The sequence below is a fragment of the Anastrepha ludens genome, chromosome 4 (genome assembly GCF_028408465.1).
Source record: "Anastrepha ludens isolate Willacy chromosome 4, idAnaLude1.1, whole genome shotgun sequence".
Classification (NCBI taxonomy): Eukaryota; Metazoa; Arthropoda; class Insecta; order Diptera; family Tephritidae; genus Anastrepha; species Anastrepha ludens.
Genome location: NC_071500.1, coordinates 81,788,624 through 81,808,480, shown reverse-complemented (window position 1 = coordinate 81,808,480; position 19,857 = coordinate 81,788,624). Strand labels below are relative to the sequence as shown.

Sequence of the window (19,857 nt, the reverse complement as noted above, 5' to 3'; positions counted from 1 at the left end):
CGCGAACTGATATTGCAAGATCATCATGTGACTTATCGTGAGATTGAGACAATCTTAGGCATTAGTGGGACCAGCATACATTCATTATTGCATAAACATTTGACTGTCAAAACAATTTGTTCGCGTTGGATCCCACACAATTTGTCAATCGCTCAAAAACAGGCTCGTGTCGATTGGTCGAAGGAAATGCTCAAAAAATACGATCGCGGGGCTTCGAAACACGTCTATGACATCGTGACAGGTGATGAATCATGGATTTACGCGTATGGGCCCGAAAGTAAACAGCAGTCGACTGTATGGGTGTTTCAAGATGAGCCAAATCCAACAAAAGTTGTTCGCGCACGAAGCACTTCCAAGCAAATGGTCGCCTGTTTTTTCGGTTTTCGCCTGGATATGTCGCAACCGTACCACTAGAACAACGCAGAACAGTAAATTCTGAGTGGTACACAACCATTTGTTTGCCAGTTGTCTTCCAAAAAATTAGGAAAACCAATCGCCAAAGACGGATCACTCTTCACCAGGACAATGCGAGCTCTCACACATCGGCTCAAACAACTGTATTTTTGAGCACCCAAAACATCGAATTAATGGGTCATCCGCCGTATAGTCCTGACTTGGCACCGAATGACTTCTTTTTATTCCCGTACGTCAAAAACAAGCTGAGAGATCAACGTTTTTCGACACCTGAAGAAGCGGTTGCGGTATTCAGAATGCATGTTTTGGAGGTACCTCATTCAGAGTGGCAAAAGTGCTTCGACAATTGGTTCAAACGCATGCAAAAGTGTATAGATCTTCATGGAGAATATTTTGAAAAACAATAAAGTGATTTTCGATGATTAAAATTTGTTTTTGTTCTCTAATCTCGACGTATAAAAGGCACCCCTCGTATGGACAGGATGTGCGCTGCAGCAGCGATATTCTCAACAGAACGCTCAGTATTTGATCTGTTAGTCCTTTTTCTACCCCAGATAGAACTAGCCTTTATATTGTCGACTCATTCGGACGATTATGTCCACCAATAAATCACGAATCTTGCGATATGTTGTTCTTAAAGATAGACCGTTGCCATAAAAAGTTTAAAAAAATTTACGCGTTGTTCACATTGCATATCTGTCTATTTGACAAATGTCCAAAATGTCATTAAAACAAGGTACCGCCTAAGGATTATTCACTACTGACATCTAGGCGTCGCTCTTGAAATACCCTTTATTATTGAAATCGTACAAGAAGCCCACTCACCTTTATATACCAAAATTAAATATCCGTCAATTTGTCTGATCTTACAAGGCATAACTTGCATTGTTTGTGAGTTTGATTGATTCCAAAAATTAACCGCCAGTTCAAAATAAATTTAACTAGAATGTGCGGAGGTACATTAAGTTCGGACCGGACTAAATTTAACACTTTCTTACTTGTTTGAAAAATTAACTAAGTATCTATTAATAGAAATAAGAGGTACTCACTTGCGGTCGTCCATAGTGATCATAGCATTCCAGAGCAGGCATGAAGGTGGTGGCGCCGTGTCCTGCGGCAGTTGAGGTTGGTGCTTGTTCCATGAGCACGCACAACAAAAAAGCGCAGCATAAAAGTTGCCACCGCTTGGCGAATAAGCTCCATTTATTATAACTCATCTTGGAAGATGGCACTTTTGCACAATGCTACGCTTGCTACTTGTTTTTTATTTTATTTTTATCAAATGATTTTTCTTCCCTTTTTAAATTCTTTTAATACATTTTTTAACACATTATGGCAGAGTTTTATTTCTGAATTTGATTTTATAAAATACTGATATTAGCACATTTGTGTGTACGCTCGTACTTTACGGGAAGTGTGAAATTTGCTTATTCCTATTGCTTAGTTTAAACAAGACACTATATACATATGCACATATGGTCCATACCGTTAAATATTCACTAGCTGCCTAATAAAGTTTTATTTCTGTATGTATACATGTACGTACATATGTATACTCTTATATGTATATACGAGCATGTATCATAAGAAATCAGACCGATGGGCTGTACTGCGGCACAGCGATTTTTCCGGCGATTCATAAATCGACCGTCTGGTCCATTATCGTACCCGTTTGTTTATGCAATTCTATATGAAAGCCGCTTATTCACGCACACTCACACGTATTCAATTTGGAGTTAATTTAAAAATAACAAACACAAAATCCCGCCAAATAAAGAAACCACTATGGCAACAGCAAAAAAAAGTAGGTAAACATATTTTTCTTAACATTGTCCAAGTAGATACTCTCGCCCAGTACGGGCTGTGTGGCGCGCGTGGCGCGCCCAGTATGGGCTTAAATAAATATAAAAATAATATGTATGTCTGTATGCACTAGGGGTGCCAATCCCGGGATGCTCATGTGGTTCCGGTATTTTCAAGTCGCGAAAAGTTCGATCATTTTCGGGATTTGTGATTTCTTACGAAGTATATGAATTGGATATAGAAAAATCCACTTTCATAACAAAACAAAGCAATACTGACCATAAATTTTCAGCAAACGCGGATATGTTTGAACGTTTTCGATTTTTTATATTAGTATAAAAACGAAACCTAGCAAGTCGCGCAAAATTCATCACCTAATTTGTTTTTGAATAACCTTCCTACTTAATACAACATTATGATTTCGAGTGATGCAAATCTTAATTTTTACCTTTACGTCCTCCATTTTCTGTTTGTTTACTGCAGCTGTCTAGTGTGCAAGTGTCAAATATGATTGACGAACGACGCTATTTGCGAAAATTATAAATCTTCCGATAGTGTGATTAATTTTGCCATCGTTTAATTTTTTAACATGAGTGAATATATGTATATTACGAGTAAAACATACTATTTTCTGCTTAAATTGTAAGAGATTAAAAAATATGTGAACACTAACCACAAAATAAAGGGTATTCAGATTGGAGGTACTTTTTCCAATAGAGCCTTTTTGACAGATCTTGCTTGACTACTGTCAAACTAAATACATAATTTTTTTCAGTATTCATTAACATTTCATCATGGAAAGATTTATGTCTCAGCAACGTTTACAAATCGTACAATTGCATTTCGAAAATCGACGCTCTGCGAAAATTGTTATCGCGCGTTCAGGCTAAAATATGGTGTTCAGCGATGTGTCCCATTTTTGGTATAACGGCTACGTCAATAATAATATTGCCGTATTTTTGCTGAAGAGCAACCCGTTTGGTGCTACCTTGGAGGAATCATCGGCCCATATTTCTTCAAAAACGAGGCTGGCGCCAATGTAACAGTAAATGGCGAACGATATCACCACGAAAGTTGGTTCTACGTAATCGGAACGACCCGGATTTTTATCCGGCCAAGGACTGTCATTTCAGCAGCATTTCCCCTATATGTATGGGGAACCACAACAACAACGATATCACACCATGATAAGCGATTTTTTCGTGTCGGAAATTGCAGTCCGTGAACTCCACAATATTTGGTTCGAACAAGACGGCGCTACTTGCCATTACTGCGACGGACCAGTAGATTGGCCACCAAAATCGTGTGATATCACACATTTTCACTTTTATATGTGTGGGTATGTAAAGTCTAAATGCTTTGTGGATAAACCAACTTCGATTGAGGCATTGGAAGCCAACATTACTAAAGTTTCTCACGAGATCGATCGGCATCCAGCGAGTCATTCAAAATTGGTGTTTACGGATGGCCGAATTACGGCGCAGTTGCCGCCAACATTTGAAAGGGATTATCTTTAAAAAATAAATGTTTTACATAAAAGTAATAAATATTGCCCAATCAACTTGAATTACCGTGGTTATATATCCATTTCAAATCCGATACCTCGAAATATGTCACCCTTTGTTTTATTCGTTGTTTACTTTATAATATTCTTGCATAGATGTGTTTTCGACAAACCTAAGTTACTTTATGAGATATGTATATGCTAAAGTATTATTAAATGTGTATAAATCTGACTTTTGTTTTACACTAATGACATAATTTTTACTTTAAATAAAAAATCTTTTATTATAAGAGAGCTTCCCAAACAAAATAGAAGCAATTTTTTTAGGTTGTTGCAAAATAATAAAAATCTACACCCCGACACCAGTTCCGGGATCCCGTAATTATAATAACATTATCCCAAAAATTCCGGGATTATAGAAATCGAGAAAATTTGCATCCCTAATATGCATCGGGTTGTTTTTTTTTAGCTACATGAGAACTATGGATATCGATAACTAAGATTGCTGTTAACGATGCTGAGAATGGCAACCTATGATGACATTTCTATTCACGCTTCCAAATTGTGGAAATTTACTTTGAAAAAAAATGAATATATGTACATATATACATATATATTATATATATATATATATTATATATATTCACGAGATTCATAGAGCACTGGATGCATTATCGGCCCTTATTTCTTTCGAGATGCGGAAGAAGCTGCCGACACGGTGAATGGCGTGCGTTATCGAGCCATGCTGAATGAATTTTTGTTTCTAATCAGCTAAGTATCCAAGAAGAAGGCGCAACTTGCCATACAGCGCACTTAACAATCCAGTTATTGCAACATTCAAAGCGCTATTGACGCCATACGGCCAGATTTATTGGGAAAAGTTGTCAAAAATTGGACGGATCGAATGGACCATGTAACGCTTAGCCGCCACGGACATTATATTAAAAAAAGAAATGTCATGAAATTATTTACCAGGTTATAATAAAGACCAAAATCGTTCCAACATTATTTTTGCTTCGTATTATCATTTTAAATTCTCAAGCTCTTAAAAAACATCCTATACATGCATACCCGCGCACTAAAAATAATGCGATCGGAAACGATTGGACTAACTGTTTACATACGTGCAGATAATTGGATGGCTGTGAAGATAAAAGTATGTACATAAATGTATATGTATGTATGTAAATACAGTCTGTTGCGTATGTGTGTAGTCACGATTACCGAGAGCAAGTTAACCACGGCATTGAAAATTTTGTTCGCATACATAGAGTTATTGTATTGCCCTTTGTGTCCAAATATTTGTTCGATTTAGTCAGTTTCTGTAGATTTAATAAAAACGAGTGCTGCTTAGCTCCCTTACTTTGAGTCAGTGTTTTGGGTTCTCAAGGGGGCTAAAAAGGGTCGAAGGGCTTTCTGAAACATAACCGGTTAAACGAAGTTCAACGAAGTCAAAGCAGTTCGTAAGTAGGGGAGTAACTTCTCCATAGATAATGTGCGAAAATAATCAGGAAAATATATCAGTGGATGTTAGGTTATAACTGAAACTACTGCAAATTGGATTTGATTTTATGCTTGCAGGCAGTTCTGCAGGCGCATTCAAACATTAGCTTTCTCTGAAATTTCTTAGCCAAAAATCACTAAAGAATTTTAGCGAAGAGTTCTGGCAAAAAAAAACACTAAAATCTCCAACCTTGGTTTATTTTTTGGCAAATTTATGCGATGATAAAAAAATTAACTGGAATAAACTGAATATATGTATGTATTTCAGTTGTTTTTGACAGATTATATAGTAAAATTTCAATTCCCGCATATTTTGAACCGCTAAAATCTCCATTTTGCAATTAAAAAGCTGTGAAACTTAACTTTGGTGATGGGAAAAAGTTCGCGCTAGCAAAATGGCTCAACAAAAAGTTTGTAATATTTGAATTGTGAGTTTGAAATACTCGATTAGAGTAAATCCTCCCTTGGGCGGACACTCACCGTCAATCAACTTTTGTCCACCCATTCATGAGAGGGTAACTTTTCCGGGAGTGCATCCTAAAACTTGGTATGGAGAAAAAATGTCCACCCAGAAAGTGGCCTTCTAGTACAGGAGTCCTTTAGGAGTTGTTACCAAAATGTGAAAACCAAACATTGTAATTAATAGGAACAAATAAAAAAGTGACGCCGTGAGTTTTTTTACAATATTCGCAATATTTTTTTATTGTCAATTTTGTTTAAAAATATGTTTCATACTACAAAAGGAATAATTTATTTTATTTTATTAAAAATATTCAAAAAAATGTTTAATAAAATTTCGAGCCTTTTACTCAGAGTTTTAAATTGATCTCTGGTGCAGTAAAGTGCAAGTTTGAAGGTGCTGAATATTTTCGTTGATTTTTAATATTTTATTTGCTGATGGGCTTGTACTTAATCTTTCATACGACGCTTGAACGATTAGATAAGGAGCCATTCATCAGGTCGATCATCAGGTCTATCACGCATGTACTTTTAGATAGGCAACCTAAAGAAATACCAGGTGTATACCTATGAAATCAGACTTTTTTTCAATTTCAAACGTTTATTAACAAAAAATGGTTATAAATTTAATCTTAAAAATAATAGCCATCGCTAGCGACACATTTTTCCCGTCTCTCAGGCAATTTGTGGACGCCGCGCCAAAAAAATTGGCCGTCTTTGTCCCCAAACCAATTATCGAGCCATTTCTTGGCTTCTTCGTGAGAATTGAAGCCCTGCTCGGAAAGTGCGTGGCCCATCGATGCAAACAAATGATAATCGGAAGGTGCCAAGTCTGGTGATTAAGCCGCATGCACCAGCGGTTCCCAATCGTACGTTTCCACAAATTCCCGGGTCGCTCTTGTTCGATGTGGCGGTGCATGTGGTGGTGCATTGTCATCAAGAAAAATTACTTTGTGACACCGATCGGCATATTCTGGGCGTTTTCGGTGTATAGCGCTGTTCAAATCGGCCAATTGTCGTTGGTAGCGTGCACCGTCAACTGTTTCACCTGGTTTTAATAGCTCGTACCAAATCATACCACGCTGATCCCAGAAAACACACAGCATTGCCTTGCGGCCGAAGCGATTTCGTTTGGCCGTTGTTTTTGGCTTGTGGCCGGGCGGACCATACGATCGTTTACACTTGAGATTGAAGAAATACACTAATTTTTCATCACCCGTAACGATTCGATGCAAAAAAGACTTCCTTTTGAACCGGGAGAGCAGCATTTCACAAGTGGTTTCACGATGTCCGCAAATCGTAGTTTGAAGGCACGAAACTCGACATTTTTAAGAGCGACAAAAATGCATTGTTGTATGAAATGTAACGAACAATGAACTGAATATTGTTGACAGATGGCAGACGAAAAAAAAGAAGACATTTGGAAAGATTTAAAAATACTCCTAGCGACATCTATGAACTAATAACTGAAAGTCTCACTTCATAGGTATATATCTGGTAAAATACAAATCATAAATAGAAAATTCCCGCTAAGGTGGTGCTAACGGGTCTCAAATCATACTAGCTTTCAAGTGGGAAGCAACAATACACACCCACAAAATTTCATTGAAGTCGGTTTGGTGGTTTTGGAGATTAGCATACACGAACATAGGACACATAATTTTTATATATTATATTAAGAAGAAGAAACAGATTAGTATTTTCATATATGCGTTTATTACTTTCAAATAAGTACTTTCAATTTTTCATAACAGTAACTATAATTTTATGTGACAGACTGTACGTAGTTATGGATATATGCACACACATACATACACATGTATATGAACATTGAGGGATATTCGCACTTGTCCTATGCACGAGTACAATAGCTTCCAGCATATGAACGCACTCCATACTCTAATGGATGATGATGACTTCATTCCTTAATGCCATTTTTGATTGACTGCAAATCAGCAAAGCATATAGTCAAACAAGCAAGCAGTCGAATCGCGTTGTGAATTGGAAATATTCTCTTGCATGCATATGAATGTATGTACGTACACACATACATTACCTCGATGATGTTATGATTTGTAGGTGTAGTGACGCGATATGTGGTTGGCAACGACTCGCGGGATTAGGCTATGAAGTGGACATTAGTGCAAATTCCGACATTTTAAGTTTTAATTTGAACACATTTTTGAATAGTTTGAATTAATTTAACATTGCAATGCTCAATTACATTGCTCAGAAAAGTTGTACTCGTACTACTACACACAAGGCGAATAAATGTACACACATATGCGCATGTAAATGTTTTGCACATTTCCGCCACAACAGATGTGGGATGATATCATCATCTTATATATATTGTATAAGGCTGGGTCTTATTTCTGTGTGCTCCTTTCATTATAAGAAATCATAGGAAAGGCGAAGCAGAGATAAATATTCATATAATATTAATATCGGCAGACAGTTCCGACAGCATTAAAAAAGCTACTAGTTCTATAGTAAAACTATAGATACGTTTCAAATGCTAAAACCGCATAAATCTGAAATAATCGCATAAAAAAGGGCACTAGTCCCATATTATTACTATAGATACGTTCCATAGACCGCATGAATCTGAAATAATTAAATAAAATCGCATAAACAAAATATTGTATCTTTGAAAATTATATCTTTATATATCTTCCATACTTGTAGGGTTAGCATTTCTGATGTAATCTGTGATGAGTTTTTGCTTAGCTGGTTTAGAATCTTGTTTATATGTACAATTCCCGATAGGTCGACATGCATTTTGTAATTTAAAAAAAAACCGCACTATTTCAAAACCGCATAAAAAAAAGCCGCATAAAAACAGAACCTACTGTATACAGTTCTTTTCTAATAAATGTCGCCCCTCAGCAGGCAATGGCAAACCTTCAAATGTATTTTTTTCACGAAAAAGCTCAGCATAAAAAACTATCTGCCGTTCGTAGGTGACCTAAAACTGTAAGCCCCTCCATTTGTGGAACAGCATCAAAACGCACACCATAAAATAAGAAGAGGAGTTCTACCAAACACCCAATAAAGGGTGTAAGCAACAATTATAGATATGCTTGAAAGCTACACCTTTTAACCAGTAATACATCTTTTCTCTTTAATAGTTCATTTCACTCACGCAGTCTTATCTCGATCCATCAAAGACGAATTCACAAAACATGAGTCCACTATAGCATCTGATTTGTTTTCTTTCTTTTTTTCTTGCGAGATGGAATGCCCAATTGCCCTGCTTCTTTGTTGATACCTTATGTGTTTATTTACATTCGCATTTAAATTTCAATATTTGAACAACGAAGTTGAAAAACTGAAATACTATTTATACATACAGGGATGATAGAATACAAAGGTGCGTCTTCCGAATTCACTGTGTCGTCTGAGCCCAATTATAATATAACACAAGGTGGCGCCTTCCGAATTTGCTGTCCTGTTAGAGCCCATGATTAAACGAACAAAAGTAAGGGGAGTTACTTGTTTGTGAAGAGGAAGAGTAGGCAAAAACAATGGAAACAATCAATCACAAAAGAAATTCTACGTACAAACACATACCTTTTTGCCACGGCGTCTTTGGCATAAAAACGCAAACAAAACTGTATTTGGAGGCATTATATTAATTAGTAGTTTCACAATTAAACATGCGGCACTTCGTTATCATTAGTTTGTTTAGTTTAAATGTCACAAATCGCAATACTACCAAGCCATTCAGTGAATTTTCACAAACATGCAATTTCTTCTCCTTTTGTTTGTCTTGTATTTATAAGACGTCAGGCTTGTCAAAACCGCGACAATAAAATAACTATTTTAAGAAGACGCCACCGTTAGTACTAAATTCGCCTGGACCGTAATCGTACAGGCCAAGGCGAATTGAGTACTGAAGGTGGCGCCATTAACCCACAGTTAATTTACTCTGACATCAGCTCCCTTTGCATTACAAAGCAAACAAAAGTAGGAGAAATTGCAGGTTTGTGAAAATTCAGCGAATGGCTTAGAAATATTTTGATTTGTGAGATTAAAACTAAATAAAGTAATGCAAATGAAGTGCCGCGTGTTTAATTGTTAAAGCACAAATGAATATAAGACCTCCAAATGCAGTTTTTATGCGGAAGAGGCCGTGGCTAGAAAGTATATGTGTGTGCGTATAATTTCTTGTGTTTGGGTGTTTCCATTCCTTTCGCCTACTCTTCTGCTTCACAACAAGTAATTCCCCTTACTTTTGTTTGTTTATTGATGAACTCTTACGACACAGCCAATTCGGAAAGCGCAATCTTCTTCTCTATCATTCTTGCGTACAGACCAATTGAATTTTGATTTTTCGCCGTAATAATAAACAACTGATTGTTGATTTGCCGCATTGTGGCACATAATGCCATTATACTTGTGAAGAACCGAATAAATCAGTTATTTCCTCATCACTGCTCATATTGTTATATTTTCTTAGCTTCTGCACTTTTTAAATGAAAAATTAGATGTCAATGTATTGAAATATCACCTATTTATGGCTATGGCACCATAAATATCGTTTTGGTTCAGACAACTATTATGGTACGACACCTCTAATTTAACCTTTAGTTGCCATTAGCTGTATAGTATGCTTTCATTGCAGTAATTATTCCATAAACCGCTTGAGAATTGCAGATATGTTAGGGAGCGGAATGAAATAATAAGCGCTTGGTGCGGATAACGAATAATTTTACGAGGTAGTAGTTTCTTCTTATATTCTTAAAAGCAAAATATCCCCAAAACATAATAGCAATTTGGGCGCTATTAGAGTTAATCCGCTGGTTTTAAATGAAATAATACGAGTATACAACTTTTCGGACTCTAAGACACACAATAGCTTTAAGTTTTTTAAGATAATTATTTTGCGGAATGAAGTAAGAAAACTATCACAATAGGGTGTTTTTAAAGCGAAGGCAAACGGTCGATTAACCCCTTTATCAACAATATTTTTGTCAAATTCAGTAGTTTCCAAACTGGTACCGAATTTAAATAAAATTTTGTACATTTGAATGTGAAGAACCCATTGCCTACATAAGCATGGCAGAAGAGTCTCGCAAGACACTTGATCCGGTAAGCATAAATGTTTACTCTGATCTTGTTGACACTCAAAACGGAACTCAACAAAGTTCCTTATCTCCTTATTTCACTATCTTTGACATTTTGAATAATCTCTAGCGTTCAGGGCTTACTGTTTTGCTGCTCGAACATTTTTGAGAAAGAGGGGTGAATGGTTTGTGGTTAAAATGGTTTTTGTTTTTAAGGAGTGTGCGCATGAATGATAGAAAGAAGATTGCGCCCATCAGAGCGTACGTGACGTCACGTTTGCTAAGTTGTGCAGTATTGCCAACCATTTGCTCTTCGCAATAAATTTAGTGCTTTTTTATACCGAAAATGCGAAAATTTTGAAGTTTCGTGTTTGTTTCTTTTTTTTTAATTTGAAGCTAGGTTAAAAAAAAACTGTATTATTAAACAAAAAAAGGTTAAAAAAGGTCACTCTGAGAAGATTTTAGTGGTAATGAAAATTTTTTTACTCTTATAAATTTTTTAAACATTTTAAAAAGCCTTTGAATTTATTGAATGCGAATTAAAACCATAGAGGTGTAATCCTTTCTTCCGATCATCAATCCTTAGTGAGACATAGGACATTAAGAGTTACATTCATTGTAAAAATAAACAACAAAATACCAGAAAATACTAAAGAAACCATACTGACATTTTAACAAAAAGAGTACCTTATCTAGTTACATAACTTCAAATATAGCAAAAAAGTCGTTCCCTTAACAAAAGAGTCTCGCTTAACAAAAAAAAATTAACTCATAAATTAAATTGTACATAAGCATAACACATTTATTTAAAAAAAAACGCAATAAAAATTTGTTGGGTTATTTTCTTTGAATGGGCATTTTAGTGCGTTTTTATATCCAAAGCTAGGCAACACTGCAGTAGCGAGAGAGAGATTTGACTGCCGAAAGCAGAAGAATACCAACAACACCTGCAATCGCGGGCAATGTAGAGATCTCCTTCAGTTTTCGGCTCCCCGACTACTGTTGTGCCTTTGAGGCTGAACTGATTAGAATAATGAATGCCATGACTCTGGTATAGTGGGATGCGATATCTGGAAATAATATCTACATTTTCACTTTTAGCCAGACGAGGATAAAATCCTTTAGCCTGACAGAAACCCATTTAGATGGTAACTGCAAAGCCGACGAACTAGCGAGACTCGGAACCAAACTGCCCGATGAGTACATAGACAATGATATAGGCATACCTTTACAAACATGAAAGCTACTTATCTTTGATGAAATTGTAAGAGCAACGAACGAAAGATGGCGTAATGAAAACACCTGCAGAATAACCCGACAATTGTGGCCGACTCTCAATTCTAAACGTACAAAATCTCTTCTAAGCCAAAATAACCACAGGCTTAGCACACTGATTTCAGTCATAACGGAACACTGCCCAATAGGTAGGCACGCCCAATTGATGGGAGTGCAAACACATGACTTCTGTAGAAATTGTCTAGATGAGGAGGAGCAAGAGACAATCTCGCACCTTCTGTGCCTTTGTCTTGCTCTATCCAGACGTAGGTTTACTATTCTGATAGACAATTTTTTAATGAATTGTCAAATCTCGGTCCTGCAGAAATCAGGAATATTCTAAAAATTTTTATAAGCACTCACTGATTTTAGGAGAGATAGGGACAAGGTCCGCTCGCGGCATCACAATGGGCTATGAGCGTGGACAGGATACCCGCTTCAACCTAACGTAACCTAAGGTTTTTTAGATCGATCTTTTTTCGATATACCTACCTTATTTCCTTTACTAAATATGTATGTACACGCAGTAGTATTATTAAATGCATATAAGTTTAGCTATTATCTTTTTTTGAAATAATGAAATAACTTTCACTTTTAATTTAAAAAGGTACAATATAATTAAAACGCATTAGTTTATTATTTATTATATGGTTGGAGCACTTCTCAAACAATATTAATGTAATTTATTCGAGTTAGGTTGTTGCAAAATGATGAATTATAATTAATTCCTGGGCTAATTCTGGGATCCTGAAATTGTAGTAACGGCATTCCGAAAATCCCGGGATCGTTAAAATTTAATAAATTGGCAATCCTAGTACATATGTATGTTACTGTATGTATGTATGTACATGCCTGCATGTTAAAAGTCACAGTTGTAAGCTGATCACCGGTCAAAATATCATATTCTAGTGTATGGAAATGAATCGTAGCCTTCTAACATCGACAGCAAATGGGACTCAAGTCCATTAAAATGAACACAATTATAGTAAATGCTATATCAGTATTTCATACAACTGTGTGTACATGAAATGATTGCCGAACATAACTTGAACGGATTATACATAAGAACCTTAAGCTTGATAGTGTTTAAGAAATCCAAACTAATGATTAAGCAATCTCAAACTACATGGGAAAATAGTATACAAATTTCACACACACTCGCACACAGGCAAAATGAAATTGTAAGAACCCTGCAGGTACAACTTCCGGTTCTGAAGTGTTACGATTTTGTCAAATCCGAACCAGTCCGTTACTCATGTTGGCATAGCAACTACTGCCGTTAAAGTGTGGCAGTGTCGAAGAAGAAAATTTACGCAAGCAATCGCTCTTACGACCGCATAATGGCTTTTTATAGGAGCATTCCTGGTTAGAGTCCAGCTGGAAGATGATGCTTTTATTATTGTCTTTAAATCAATAAATGGATGTGACTGTATTCTACTTCAAATTAAATATACAATTTATATTCTTAAGGTTGAGTACAAATATTTAAAAAAACAACAAAAATTTGCCCGCCTCAGGAAACGAGCTTACAGCGAGATTAATTTAATTTTGTTATAAATGACTAGACAAAATAAGAAAAGGGTCATCTTAAAATGAATTTGAAATTTAAAATCTTAGTCAAATTTATATGATAAAAATACATGAAAATCAAAAGAAATTTCATTTAATAAATAAAAACGAATTGCAGAACAAGATATCTCAAATCAGTGATTTGAAACTAAAATAATTTAACTCAATCTAAAAAATAACACTATACAAATTTAAAATTTTTCTTTTTATTTCTTGAAAAGCGCTACTTATAGAATATGGTTTCTGGTATTATGATTTGTTTTCATTAAACAAACTCTCATGTTTCTATTGAATCGAAGAATATGGGCATACTATTAATGCTCGCCTCGTAAGGTAGATCTTTTTGATGAAATTTTCGACGACGTTTTCGCGCTTTGCCGGCTCAGCTGCCTTTGAATTTAAGAATTATTCTTGTTTTATTGGCACAACTTTTCTCATATAATTAGTCAAATTTAATACTGGTTATAAATTACCAAAAAGTGCAGAGCGTAAAAGAACTTAGCTATCGAATTTAATGCTATGAGTACGGCCGAATTAGTGAAAAAAAATACAGCGTAGGGCGAGTCAAACCACCCGTATAAAATACATCAGTTACTTATATGAAAGAAAGAAACTATTCAAGTTTCTAAAGTCTTTACGAGCGCATCAGTTGTTATTTGCGTATTTTCCTGCAGGGGAGCGATGAAAAGGCGATGACTTTCATTCAGAACACACATCCGCTGCCGGGTGATTTCGGATCTTGTGTTTTTTATATTTCATATTTTATTGTTATTGCTTTTGCTTTCTAAAGCGATACAGGCCAGTTCCTTTTAAGATAAGCTTTTTGAGGTTACGAGTATGAAATATTGAATGAGGCCCAGCATCGTGGCACTCACATAGAACAATGCTCACTTGTTTGTATGTAATGTATGTTTATTAGGTTAGTTCAAAAAAAAAAAAAAAAAAAAATTATACGGATTCTAAAACTTTGGTTGCGTGTTTTGTTCCCCGCAATGTATGATTGCTACTCAGTCTGATTTTTTTTACTCGGCTTTAAGCCGGATTTCAAAGTTTTCAATGTATCGAGGCGCCCAAAAGCCTTTCTTAAACGTGAAATCAACACTCCCAGGCCAAAGCTTTTTGAACTGCCCATCCACCTTGGCCGGTGTAAAGGGGCACATGAGTGGATATCTAGAGCAGCTTCTATTTTTTCCGAAAGAGTTCTAAAAACTTAGTCAGTAATGGTTGTCGGGTCTACTGCCAGATTTTCGTTTGGACATGCTGTTTCTGGGTTGGAACTGGAAGACTTTATCTGATGCTGATAACATAAAAAGCTTGACAAGGCTTTAATTTTTACGAACTCGTGCTTCAATCTTGAAAGGGAAATAAGCGAATATTTCTTAGCCGATTGGCTGAAGCGCGCGTGTTGGCCGAAAAGTGATAACTTTGCACCAGATTCCGGCTATTAATATTATTTTATGCCTTATAAATCGAAGAAGTTTTACTTGCTTACATGAAATTACATGTGATTATTTGTGTTTCAAGAACAGTTATTACAGCCATTGAAAACAACCGTTTGGTACAGCCTAGCCCATAGGAATCATCGGCTCATATTTCTTCAGAATCGAGGCTGGCGCCAATTTAACAGTAAATGGTGAACGATATCGCGCCATGATAAATGACTTTTTGATGCCGAAAATTGAAGTCCGTGACCTCCATAATGTTTGGTTCGAACAAGACGGCGATACTTGCCATACATCCCGTGAAATAATTGATTTACTGCGTCGTCGTTTCGGTGAGCAATTTATTATTTGGCCACCCAAATAGTGTGATATCACCCCTTTTGACTTTTATATGTGTAAAGTCTAAATGCTTTGTGGATAAGCCTGCTTCGATTGAGTGATTGGAAGCCAACATTATTAAAGTTATTCACGAGATACCGATCGAAGTCCTCCAGCGAGCCATTCAAAATTTATGTTTACGGTTGGCCGAATTACGATATAGTTGCGGCTAACATTTCAAAGGGATTATATTTAAAAAATAAATGTCATACACAAAAATAATAAATATTAAATAATTAATTTGAATTTTCGTTGATTTATTTCAATTTAAAATTCGATACCTCTAAATTGATCACCCTTAATATCTGATATATTTGTAAATTCCAGCCCTAAATATTTATTATTCTGTATTTTATTTATAAAATTGTTATATCCATATTGAAAATATTTCCAGGGTTATAACTTTCTGTGCGCCTCACTCAAATTTTTGAAACATACAAATTTTCCATGCAAATTAGAACTAGAGATTACACTTGGAACGAGCGTTTACGTGCGTGCGTTTGTATGTACATGCAAACATATACAGACCAGTGATGGTAAATGATTTTTTGGAAAATCCCTACACAGCCCAAAAATATTCCCTACTTTTCCCTACGCTTACAAACAATTTTCCCTATACAATTCCCTACATTTTTTCTCCTGTGTTTACGCTATAATGAGGCACTTGCAACGTCAAAGTTGAATTATTTGCTTAAGTTTTGATGCTATTTTGACACTTTATAATAAAAACAAAATTTCTTTCAAATATATATAATTACACATATTTATTATATTATAAACACAAATGTAAAGAAAAATTCAGCAAAAATACTAAAAACTAGACTTTTTCATTACATTCAGTTCTGTATAAAGCAAGGCAGAGTTTTTATTTTTTCAGAATCCGGCACGGTTTCTTTTAAGAGTGGGATTAAATGGTTCACCACTTGCAGCGCGACATTATGCTCAGCGAAGAACATGATAAGTCTTAATTCGAAATTTCTGGAACCATTTGGTTTACTCGATTTTTTCTTAAAAAACTCTGTTTATTTTAAATGTCTTTTTTTTTGCCTTCATATTTATTTGGTGCATTGCTGATTCGGCGTGCTTCTGAAAATCAGACTTGCCGCAGTTCAAAACTTTGTCGCGCGCAGCGCATTTTCATTTGAATGGATCGTTAGCCACAGCTTCCAACCAGCCACTAAAATTGTCGTCGTCAAGCTACTTGTTATTGAACTTTTGTTTCCGATACTTGCATTGTTTTTTCTGGTGTTCCTCCGAAGAGTCAGTCGAAGAGGGGGAACTCATATATAAGTATATATGCATTTTAAATATAAAAAAAGCTAAAACTATATTATTTGCAAACTAACTTCAAAAGTGAAAAGCACCAGAAAACTAAAAATTTTCGCGCGAAGAAAAATCGCGTTAGCGTTAACGAAGAAAAAAACGGCAATGTTGCCGTATTAACGATTTTAAAAGTATTCTGCCATAAAGAAAAAAACCTTACTGCGGATTTTTATTTTAAATGAACTTTTCTAATTTTTCCCGCTATCTCAAATTTTTTCTGTCCGTCTTGAAAATTCCTTACATTTAAAGAATTTAACAAAATCTGTACTTCTTTTCCCTACATTTTTCGACAAAAATCCCTACATGTAGGGAATTTTCCCTACATTTACCATCACTGATACAGACATGTAGATCTACCTATATTTGTGTATGAACACTGATGTATGGCCATATAATTTTTGAAAGATATTATTTTAGAATTTTTAAAACTAATGCTTCGGAATAGCCTTTATATTGGCACGCCTCTTTTATACTGAAGACACATTCAAGGTTCTTTTAAAATTCGCTTTGAGTTATTTGTATTGGGATATATTTATTAAAAAATACGCATAATAATTGTAAATATTTAACTTTTTGCATTATTGCTAATTGCATTATTTTTATTATATAAAAATGTTTTATCTTGCGCCGTTTAAGCCAACTTTAGAGTTTGTTTTTGTATTTCTCTGTGTTTTCCCCATCTTTATTGTGCATTTTGTTTTTGTCCACACTTTGCATCTTTTATTTCTCGTCGTTTAACACCTTTTGTATAGCGACTGCCTATTGAGTATCGTCGCCGATTGGCAAGCCATTGATTGCTCTCTGAGTTGTATAGGTGTAGTAGATAAGTTTGGAGACTTGATCGCTCCAACGCTAGCCTTAAACTACCTTTGACTTCTCACTTCGTTTACCGCACTCCAAATTGATTTAGGGTAAATGCACTGGGAGACGAAATACACAAATGAATAATGAATAAATAGTACGGCTACTTTCGAGTTGTAAGATACAAAAACATTACGAGCATGTTTTATGCTCGTTTTTATGTAGCTGTCAGTGTATTGTTGTTGTACTGCAGTTTTTTCAGAGAATGCACTTAGTTATCACTCATTTGTATTTTTGTTTTTGGCTTTTTGGGTTGATCGAAATTTCCACGAAAATAATGGCATGTAATTGTAGACGGTTTCATATCTTCTCGCATATACATGCAGATATAGATATATGTATATCGTGTCGTGTATTCTTTCACACATGCATGAGTGTGCACGTATATATAATATAATATTATATAGAGACTTTGTTCAACATTTTCTAGTAAATTTAATAATATTTTTTCACATTTCGCCTACAAGACACGCATTTTCTGTTGCTTTTCAAATAACACTTTACTGAACTCCTCCCAAATTTCACACTTCGAAGAGAAATATGCGATACAAAAATGCTATTTTGATTTCATTTCTTTGAGTTTTTAAAACAATCGTTTGTTATTTAAATTTTTATACACTTCTATTTTTACAACATCCTGTCACCAGTTGCACTGTATTTCATTTTAAGTTTCACACAAAAGAAATTCGCAGCGTTCAGATCAGTTAGCCGGAGACCGACATTAGTAATCTCCCACATACACACAAACACACACACACCTTGTTGAACCTTTTTTATTTTTGATTTCTTTACTTCACTACCAGCGTATTGAGCCTTTCCTTTGCAATCCAGCCCGATTCGAAATAATCCGTAAACTGTGCGTTCGCTCCGCCGTCCAATGCTCAACTGAATTGCTTTATTCGTTGTCGAGTAAAATGAAACTCTACAAGATCCCGACTGCGATGTGTATTATTTTGCCTTGGGCTTGGTTGTCTTGCCAATTGCGTGCTGCTCCGCTTGGACGTGCTGAGGCATTATCTCGCCTCATGCAGCATCTCAATGCTTTGACTTGGACTTCTCACAAATCCAACTGGTACGATCACATGTTGTTGTTTTTGTTTTTTTTATGCTATAGTTTTGTTTTACAAGTATTGTAGATAAATGAGTATTGTGTTTGTTTTATGTGTCGGCGGCACGTACTCACCCTGCAGGAAAGTCTACTAACATCGAACGGGTGTGTTTCTATTGAATTTATGTAGGACCATGGTCATGGTGTGGGTTGTTTTTGCAGTAGCGTAAAAATAACTGATGCGTTTTATACAGTTATGCTCTAGAAAACGCTAGTTGCACTTTTGCACGCTATGTTGTTGTTGTTGTTGTCGGCGGGATATAAATCCGGGCCATTCCGATAACACAGAATGGACTGTCCTGGAAATGTGCACGTTCTGCATACCATTTTCGATCAAGCTGCAACTCCTGAACCGGAAGACGAGAATTAAAAATTTCGGTGAAAATCTAATAAAAAGTACCAACGTATCGAGGAAGCCACTTGCGAATATTATGTTTCATATTTATCCTCAATCCTCTCTATAACATTAAGGGGGAAGTCTACTGTGAATTTTTCAAAAAATCGATTTTTTTTTTATTAGCTTAAAAAATACTTTGAACCCTCTTAAATAAGGTAAAATATGTGTTACAGCTGGCTAAATTTTTCTTCGTTGAAATTTCGACCTTTTCCCGAAGCGCTCCAAAGCTTTAAACGCTGAAAACTGAAACTTTAAACGCATTTTTCTCGAAACTAAGTTTTTGTATACGGTGTACACGATATCTCGAGTTCTGATAAATGAATCAGCTTAAAAATTTAATTATATATTCTCTGTAATAGTGTCTCTCGTCTGACATAGGATTTTTTTGATATCGTTATTTGTTAAATTGTTATAAACAATAGTAACATCAATTTTAGGCAAAAAAAAAGAAAAAAATGTCAAGAATTTTTTTTTCAACGCCAAAATTTTTTATCGACATAATCCTACGTCAGACGAGAGTCAATACTATGTATATGATAACAATATTTTGTTTTTTTGTTTTAGATCACCGAAACGTAAGATTTCATGTACACCGTTTAGGCACCTAAGAAAAGCTTGCAGAAGTGCCACAGCGGCCATTTTGAATATTTTGACTTAAAATTTTTTTTTCAAAAACTTAAATATATAATAAAGATAAGAGTTTAAATAGATTTTATGTACGAGCAATATTTTGTTAGAAATAAAATCCGGAA

The 19,857-nt window shown here is 35.4% G+C and overlaps 1 protein-coding gene across 4 annotated transcripts in view; it reads right to left on the bottom strand.

The window, feature by feature from the left end:
* The window catches only part of LOC128859987 (laminin subunit gamma-1), a 32,398-nt gene extending 13,903 nt beyond the window's left edge, over window positions 1-18,495 (bottom strand). Inside the window, exons 1-2 of one of the 4 annotated variants that reach the window (XM_054097178.1) lie at window positions 18,359-18,495; window positions 1,464-1,763 (exon numbers count right to left, since the gene is read on the bottom strand). In XM_054097178.1, coding sequence (XP_053953153.1) covers window positions 1,464-1,631 — 168 coding nt within the window. In that variant the 5' untranslated portion in view covers window positions 1,632-1,763; window positions 18,359-18,495. The remainder of the gene's footprint in view (window positions 1-1,463; window positions 1,764-18,358) is intronic. The other 3 variants (XM_054097177.1, XM_054097179.1, XM_054097180.1) reach the window with 3 other exon arrangements.
* Between the last annotated feature and the right edge of the window lie 1,362 nt (window positions 18,496-19,857).